The sequence below is a fragment of the Pongo pygmaeus genome, chromosome 2 (genome assembly GCF_028885625.2).
Source record: "Pongo pygmaeus isolate AG05252 chromosome 2, NHGRI_mPonPyg2-v2.0_pri, whole genome shotgun sequence".
Classification (NCBI taxonomy): domain Eukaryota; kingdom Metazoa; phylum Chordata; class Mammalia; order Primates; family Hominidae; genus Pongo; species Pongo pygmaeus.
In genome coordinates, this window is record NC_085930.1 from 107,887,366 (window position 1) to 107,896,539 (window position 9,174).

The 9,174-nt window shown below is 48.7% G+C and overlaps 1 protein-coding gene across 3 annotated transcripts in view; it reads left to right on the forward strand.

Moving 5' to 3' along the window:
* Positions 1–7,975, forward strand: part of SLC6A20 (solute carrier family 6 member 20) — a 40,961-nt gene extending 32,986 nt beyond the window's left edge. For all 3 annotated transcript variants that reach the window (XM_063661970.1, XM_054483126.2, XM_054483127.2), the window contains 3 exons: positions 467–626; positions 3,494–3,659; positions 4,390–7,975. In XM_063661970.1, coding sequence (XP_063518040.1) covers positions 467–626; positions 3,494–3,659; positions 4,390–4,539 — 476 coding nt within the window. In that variant the 3' untranslated portion in view covers positions 4,540–7,975. The remainder of the gene's footprint in view (positions 1–466; positions 627–3,493; positions 3,660–4,389) is intronic.
* The last annotated feature ends 1,199 nt before the right edge of the window (positions 7,976–9,174 follow it).

Below are 9,174 nucleotides of genomic sequence, written 5' to 3' on the forward strand. Positions count from 1 at the left end.
CCTTCTGGGTGGAGGCAAGTCCTCTCTAGGAAGTCCTCATGGGGCCACCCCATATTCAAGCCTCCTTCCCTGATTCATTTCTCATGAGCTCCAGGGGTGAGTTGTTGGGATAAACAGCGGGGGTTATAATTGCAGACCCACAGCCTGGGCGGGATCCTGGAATGGCAGTGCCCACCATGTCTGCTTGTTCATTGAGATTTAAGCTCTGCCGCCCCTGCAGGGCAGCTCAGTGAGTCAACATCAGTGACCCCTGCCAACACGCTTTGGGACACCATTGTGCCCCCTGCCCCACACACACGGCACACACCTTCAGAGAGTCCAAACCATGACAGCTCTTTCAACCCATGTGGATGAAGCAATCAGCCAAAATTGCCTGAGGGCCGACGGCCCCACTGTCCTGTAGAGAACTGGTGAGCAGTAGTAGGGGGGTCTCGGGCAGGTAAGCAGCTGGTCTTGTGGCCCCCAGGTCTGGTGTGCCTTGTCAACTGTGCCATTGGCATGGTGTTCACCATGGAAGCTGGGAACTACTGGTTTGACATATTCAACGACTACGCGGCCACACTGTCCCTGCTGCTCATCGTGCTGGTGGAGACGATTGGCGTGTGCTATGTGTACGGGCTGAGGAGGTGAGGAGGCCCAGGACCCTCATTTGCATAGGGAAAACACAGCCACAGAGGCCACGCCCCTCAAGGAAAACAGCTGTTTCTTGATGTACATCTTCACCTCTTCTTTAAGCTTCGCATCATGACTCAACATTTGTTCTTTGCCCGCAGATCTCAGCTTATGCTCTGCCTCTATTCCATGCTCAGTTTGCTTCAGCGAATATCTTTTTCTCTATTCCCTGTACTTTTGCTTTGTATCCTAGGCTGTTTTAGGGTTGACCCTGCTGGACCTCCACAGCTTACTGGGACAGGGAATTGTGCCTCCAGGCACTGGATGCTCTGATCATTGGCCAACATCAGTATTTTCCAAGAACCCTGACCAAAGTCCAGTTGATAACTTAGACCTTAGAAAATTTGGCAGATTCAAAATTTAGTCAGTGAGGTTCTCAATCCCAGTGCACAGCATGGGACTGGAATGTTTTAATTCTCCCCAGGTGATGGAATGTGCAGCTGGGGCAAGAGCCACCAGTCTAGAGCAACCTTCAAACTCGAGTGTGCCTCAGAGTCCCTTGGGCTGGTCAAACACAGCTGCGGGACTCACCCCCAAGGTTCTGATCAGGCAGGCCAGGGGGAGGGCCAAGAATTCACATTTCTAGCAGGTTCCCAGATGAGTCTGGCACCCACGCTTTGAGAACCACTGGCCTAGAGAGCTTTGCTACCTCAAGTGTGGTCTCTAGAGCGGGAACAGCAGGAACAAGGCGCTCCTTGGGACTGCAGAAGCTCAGGCCCACCCCGTCCTGCTGAATCAGATCCTGCATCTTCACACTATGTCCAGGGGGCCTGAGGCACATCACAGTTTGGGCAGCGCTGCTCGAGTGGGCGCTGGTTTGGGCAAGGAGGCTGTGCCATGTTGTTTTCTGCCCTCTTCCCCAGTCTTTTTGATCCTCCATGCTGGTTCGGGGTGGGGAGGGAGGCATCCCTGAAGCAGCATTCCCTGCTGTGTCCCTGGGAAGGCCAGGGTCCCGTGCCATGCTGAGGGATCTCCCATGATAGATCAGGACATAAGTTAAACAAAGCCAAATTGATGTCTTTCCCTTAGGACTTCTCAGAGTCTTAAAGACAGTTGCGGATCCCAAAGAAAGGATTAGAATTGCAGCATTTCCAGACTTACTTGGTCAAGAAATGCCTTTTCACCCTCCACTCACCCCACTCCCACCCTTAGCTACTAACATTTTGAGGACACCAGTGTTAGGGGGACCAACTCTCCCTGTTTCCCCAGGATCGAGGGGTTTTCTGGGACGTGGAACTTTCAGTGCTAGAACTGGGAAAATCCCTGGTCACCTAGGAAATGCCAGTCTAGAGGGAGAAAGAGATTGGTCACTGAGAGGGTGAGTGTTTCAGGATAAAAAGAGAAGGTTGGGAGAGAGGAACAGAACCTAGGGCCCGCTGGAGGTCACTAGATGGGTGAGGGGCACAAGTCCATCAAAAAGGGGCTGGTGAAGGGAGACAAAGGCAGAAACAAACGTGCCTTTGAGATGTTGTAGGTGGACTGACCGTGTTAAGTGGCAGGAGGGGAGTGCTTTGGCTTGCTCAGGGGACACCGCCATCTAGTGGCCACCCAGCAACAGTGTCCTGGGGCTTTTCTGCAAACAGCTCTTCCCAGCTTTCTCCGTCCAGGAAAGTGGGTGGTTATGGGGGTGTGAAGGGACAAGAGGACCCCCGACACTTTTTCACCTGTCCGATTTTGAAAGTCCCAGGTTTTCACGTCACATACATGAGACTTCATGGCCTGCAGCCTAGAGTCCAACTACGTCAGCAGCAACAAAGGGCAGGTGGTGGTCGCCACACAGCCTTGCATGGACACCCAGGACATGCAGCAGGTCCCAGGGAGGGAGGGGCTGTGGCTGCAGCTGGTGATGTCACACCCACACCACCCCAGCCCTCCTGCCAAGGCTGCCTCTCCTGCTGTAGGGAGCAGGCTTAAAGGCTCTGGGCTGGAGGTGGGAGGCCAACCCAGGTTCTGGGCCTGGTCTTTACCAAGCCCTAAGGAAGAAGGCATCGCAGCCCTGGGCCTTGGTTCCTCCTGTGTGAAATGGGGAGTTTCATTGAGCCAACGTCTCCCAAAATGCCAAAGATACTTTTTATACTGTGTACGTGTATTCAAAAATACATGTACTTAGTTTGCCAAGTCAATGAGTAACTGGCTGCTGTTGTGCTGCTGCTAACTGTAGGTTTAAAAGTAAAGAAGAGGGAAAAGAGAGAGCTACAGGCATGATGGAGATGGTGATGGTGGCTGTGGGCAACACCTTTGGGACTCACTACCCTGGCCACTCTAGACCAGCTCCAACAGGCCAGGGCTACAGTCCTTCAGTCCGAGGTTGGCTCTTCCTCTGTCCCAGAAAACCTGCTCTGGTTTCAATGGACCAAGTGATTCTGCTCTGTGGTGTTTCTACTGGGAAAGGGAGTCACTGATTGACAGCAGCAGGCTGGGTAGGGGGGTGGGCAAAGCCGCCCAAGAAGCCCCTGTCATTGATGACCAGCCCGACAAATGTCCATCCCCTGCTGCCTGTGCCCACCATTCCTGGAAGCTGCCCTCTGGGCTATGCCAACAGCCTTCATCTGAAGGCTGGCATTAGGAAGGCGTCTTCTGATGTCCACTCTCTGCGGGTTGCTTGCTCCATCACCCCTCCTGGGCAGCCTCAGCCCTTCTCCCCTCCCCACCGCAGCACTCATCTCTCAAGAAGGTGTCACAGAGGAGCCCAGTGGCCAAGCTCAGACATCAGTTACCACCTAGAACAAAATGTTCCTTTGTGAATAGGGACAGGCAAGCTGGATGCCCTGACCTCCGCAGCCTGGATAATCCAGACTTTCTCTCCCTGTTTTCCAAATAGATTTGAAAGTGACCTTAAGGCCATGACCGGCCGAGCTGTAAGCTGGTACTGGAAGGTGATGTGGGCTGGCGTAAGCCCACTACTGATTGTCAGCCTCTTTGTCTTCTACCTGAGTGACTACATCCTCACGGGCACCCTGAAGTATCAAGCCTGGGACGCCTCGCAGGTATCTGCTGTCTCTGTAGGGCTGGCACTGGGCCCCCATGGCCACTCAAAAGCATGGGCCATTCGTTTTCTGAAACCAGGGAATTATTTCCATGGTGTGGGTAGGTTATTTGTCACGACATGGAAATATCACTGAGGTATTTTAGAAATAGTCCAGCACGGAGGAGCTGGGCTTTGAGCTTTTAGGTATGTGCTTCAGTGGGGCGAGAGGAAGGTACTCCTCCAGAGCTTCCCCATCCACCTGTCCCCTGGAAGCTGAGAAAAACTCCCACTGCAAAGGCGCCAGCTCCTGCCTCCTGAGCAGCGCTCTCCTCCGCGCCTACCACAGCAGACAGCACTGACAGAGAACATTGCTACCTTCACGGAAAGTTGCATTCCGGGCTAAGAGTAGTCGCCTACAGTTTAGGTTCCCTGAAAGTTGCCTTAGACATAAGGTGCTTGATTATTACCATGGTTATTCATTATGGGTAGCTCCAAACAATATCTCTACACCCACTGGTTCAAATAGTTACTATTATTCCTAGTTTATGGAAGAAAAAGAAGGTGAGGGCAGTTAGGCTTCTGGCACATTTGCTAGTGAATTGCAGAGCCGGTGGCCCCAGGAGTGAGGACACTGGCCCCACATGCTCTCTGCCCACATCACATAGCCTCCCCATCACAGATGGGCCCTGAGGCCCAGCGGCAGTGCTCTCAGCAGGTGCTCTCTGCTGACACTCAGTCTCTCCTTTCAGGGCCAGCTCGTGACCAAAGATTACCCGGCCTATGCACTGGCTGTCATCGGGCTGCTTGTGGCCTCCTCCACCATGTGCATCCCCCTGGCGGCCCTGGGGACTTTTGTTCGGCGCTGCCTCAAGAGGGGAGACGCAGCCCCCGTGGCCTGAGATGTGGGCTTCCCAGCCACTCACGGTTTTACAGATACTATTTACAGGCAGAAACTCCTCCGTTGCTTTTTCAAATGCTTAAGCCGGGAGTGCTCAGCCCGTCAATTTCCTGAGTGTCTAAAGAAGATGAGGAAGGTGTGCAGGAAGAAAACTCCCTTGGGAGAACGCACACCCTCCCGAGGTGGCCGTTCCTCCCCGTCACCTGCCTGCTCATCATCGAAGGAGGAGGGCTATGAAAGCCAGTCTCAAAGATAACTGCATCCTTCATTCCAGAAAAGTCCTAGAATTAGGGCACATTGCAAACTGAAATATGACTATAATTCTTATGGAACCAAATTTAAGCAATTTTTGTTTTTGGCTAAAGAGACACCAAAATATTAGAGGACAAATATTTTTAGATCCATTTAAGGAGTTTTGAAGTGTCTAAGATGACATGTCAATGGTGCAAAATTAATTCTCTTCTTTTTTGAATTGTAGTGAATATGCAATTTCTGTGTTCCCCTTCCACCCTTTAAATCTTAGGATGACAAGTTATAAAGAAAGAAGATCTTTGTTTGGGACCCCCAAAGGGATCCTTTCTCTAAGGTCTCTGACAGTGGGTCCAGGACCAGACCTCTCTACAAAAAATTACCCCAACTACAGTTTGCAACCCCAAACCACATTAGAAGTCTGTGCAGACATCCCTCTGTGGTGTCTTGGTGCATTGGAAAAGGAGTCAGCAGCCACTGTGAGGTGAGAATGAAAGTGGATCTCAGCTGGGCTTGGTGGCTCACGCCTGTAATCCCAGCACCTTGGGGGTCAAGGCGGGTGGATCACTTGAGGTCAGGAGTTCGAGGCCAGCCTGGCCAACATGGCGAAACCCCATTTCTACTAAAAATACAAAAAAATTAGCTGGGAGTGGTGGCACAGGCCTGTAATCCCAGCTACTCTGGCTGCTGAGGCAGAAGAATCATTTGAACCTAGGAGGTGGCGGTTGCAGTGAGCCGAGATCACGCCACTCCACTGCAGTCTGGGTGACAGAGCAAGACTCTGACTCAAAAAAAAAAAAAAAAAAGGTGGATCTGACTTTCCCTTAGGCTTAATATTACATTTGGACATCGTGGCCAACTCTATGAAGAACACAAATACCACTTTCTAAAATGTATATAATTCAAACAGAGCATCTTGTAACTGAAGACACACCATATCTATGATATCGCATTAGTCCATGCAGGGAAAAGAAAGATCAGATTGTTACTGTGTCTATGTAGAAAAGGAAGATATAAGAAACTCCGTTTTGATCTGTACTAAGAAAAATTGTTTCTGCTTTGAGTTGCTGTTAACCTGTAACTTTAGCCCCAACCCTGTGCTCACAGAAACATGTGCTATAATGAATCAAAGTTTAATGGATTTAGGACTGTACAGGATGTGCCTTGTTAACAATATGTTTGCAGGCAGTATGCTTGGTAGAAGTCATCGCCATTCTCCATTCTCGATTAACCAGGGACACAATGCACGGCAGAAAGCCACAGGGACCTCTGCCCAAGAAAGCCTGGGTATTGTCCAAGGTTTCCCCCCACTGAGACAGCCTGAGATATGGCCTCATGGGAAGGGAAAGACCTGACCGTCCCCTAGCCCGACACCTGTAAAGGGTCGGTGCTGAGGAGGAATAGTGAAAGAGGGAGGCCTCTTTGTGGTTGAGATAAGAGGAAGGCTTCTGTCTCCTGCTCGTCCCTGGTAATGGAATGTCTCGGTGTAAAGCTGACCATTCCCATTCGTTCTATTCTGAGATAGGAGAAAACCGCCCTGTGGCTGGAGGCGAGATATGCTGGCAGCAATACTGCTCTGTTACTCCTTGCTACACTGAGATGTTTGGGTAAAGAGAAACGTAAATCTAGCCTACATGCACATCCGGGCACAGTACCTTTCCTTGAACTTATTCATGATACAGATTCCTTTGCTCACATGTTTCCCTGCTGACCTTCTCCCCACCTGTTGCCCTGCTACACTCCCCTAGCTAAGATAGTAAAAATAATGATCAATAAATACTGAGGGAGCTCAGAGGCCGGCGCCGGTGCGGGTCCTCCATATGCTGAGCGCCGGTCCTGGGCCCACTGTTCTTTCTCTATACTTTGTCTCTGTGTCTTATTTCTTTTCTCAAAAAAAATTTTCTTTTTTTAACTGCAATAAAGTAGGTCAAGGTTACCCCTAAAGTGAGTGAGTCCCTTCCTGCTCTAACGTCCGGTGCTTCCTTGAGATCATGGAATTCCGGAGAGTTTCTGTGGATATATTTGCACAGATATCTTTGAAGACACAAACACTCACTTGGGACATTGGCCGGAGATGTCTTTTTATTTTTATGCTGTAAAATTCTCTTATAGCAAAAATAGGCTTTAGAAAGGTCTTCTACTGTCTTCAGCAACCATCTCATCAATACTTCCAGCTTCACCTGATTATCCAGTTATCAAAAGATCATTTGACTTTCAAATGTATGAACCAGCATGTACCCCATGGATTCAATCTTATCTACCCCATGGATTCAATCTTCTTATCAGAAGGTTCTTTTATGTCAAAAAACCTGCTGTCAAGGCTTGAAGAGCCGGCACACACAATGGCAAACACAGCACCAAGTCTGCTCTGAATCCTGGAGGATCTGGCCTTCCTCTCAACCCCCACTCATGGTTACCGTCTTACAACTCGGGGCCACCTGGGATCAGTCATCAGTCAGGGTGCATAAGCCTTGAACACCAGGTAGCCTCAGGAGTGAAAAGATAAATGTCCTAGATCATTACCTTATTCAGTGTCCCCACGTTGCAGCCCATTACAACCGCCTGGGAGCATTTAAAACTCCAGATGCCCACACCACACCCTGGGGCCACGGATCAGACCTTCTGGAAGCAAGACCTGGGCCTCCATAGCCCCAAAAACTCCCTAGGTGATTCCGATGTGCAGCCAAATCTGAGAGGCCCCCTTTAAAAGAGAAAACATGGGTGGTACATTGAGGAATATTTACATTTTATAAAATGACTTAAAAATTTGAAGGCATTTTTGAGCATTTCCAATTATATGGAAGAGTTACTTCTACGGAATAGTTTTTGCTCATGGAACTCAAACAGATGAAGCACCACTGTTACAGAATAATGTGCTCCAGAATGAAAATGTCTCGTTTCTGTGAATTTCATGAAGAGCAGAACATTTCTCAAGAATCCTCTTGAGCCAGTAATCAAGCCTGTCTCAAAAAATGTTCTTTGCCATTTCCTAGGTACTGCACAAAAGTGGCCATGTCAACATTTGTCCACCCACCCTCCAATAAGCTGGAGCGAAAAAGGGACATTCCATCCCTGTACCCTTAGTGGTAGCCATGACACGATGGCCAGATCATGGACTCCAGAAAGCTTTCTGTTTTTACTGGAAACATAGCAAACCTTGATTTAGCTCCAATAAATTGAGTAGGGAAATGTTTTTTAGCAATTGTCATAGTAAATAAAACTCTAAGCAAGTGTATCTACAGTTTTTGGTTTTTGGTTTTGCTTTTGTCATTTACTGGATACAGTTTAAGACATCTCTCAACACAAGATTTTCTCACATGTAGAAACACAAGCTAATTTTGAAAAAATGGAAAATAAGGGGGGGGGGCAAATCCATCCAACCTTTTTTTGTGTCACCCTTTTCTGCATTTACCTCTTCATGTAACCCGTGAGACCGCACCAATGCAGTAGATGAAGTCTGTCATGGAAAGATGAGAGATAGAGTCCACAAGAAAAGTTAGAAAAAAAATTTCTAAGTGGCCGGATTTAAAACAGAATGTGAGCCCCCTGGAATTGCTGCAGAATCTTGCCACTCCTTTTGAGAGTGTCCCAGGCAGTCTTGCCCATCTCAGCGTCTCTTTTTGGCCAGGGCCGTGCAGAACCACATTAGGTTTGAATGTGACCTCAGAGGGGGGAGTGTGTAAACTATTGTATTTGATTTTTGTATGAGTTACATGGAAAAATTAACTTATGCCACCTTATAGGTAGAAAAGCTGGGGTAGAGAATTAACTAAGCCGATTTTCTGCCCTACTTCAGTCAGGGGAAGAAAAAAATAACAGATTTACACATCCCTTTGCAAGGCAAAAAGTGCATCTACAAATAGCAAATTCTTAACCGGAATTTCCTGACCAGTCTCTTACATGTGGATCACTTTTCTGTCATTCACCCTCCTGCAGGGTGGGTGGATCAGTGTTTTTTGAGATTACCCAACTAGTATATTACAAACCAGTCCCTTGGTATGCGCCGGGGGCAATGGTGAACAGGATAGACACAGTCGCTGGACTTTATGGCACTTACATTCTGGAAAAGGAGAGAGACAATGATGCATAACAAATAAATGATATGATTACAGACTGTGATCATGTCTAAGAAGGAAATAAATGGCCCGATGTGGTGGCGTTAACAGGACAGTACTTTAAGCGGTTGAGGAACTTTGTGAACTGAAATTTGAAGAAGGAACGAGTCATTAAAATTCCTAGAAGGTCTGTCCAGGAGAGGTGACAGCAAGTGCAAAGGCCCTGAGGAGGGAAAGAGCAGAGAGGAGGCCTGTGGTTGGAATGGGAAAGTGAGCGATGGGAAGTGAGCTTGGAGGAGTGAGCGGGGCATAAAGGGAGGCTGGAAAATCAC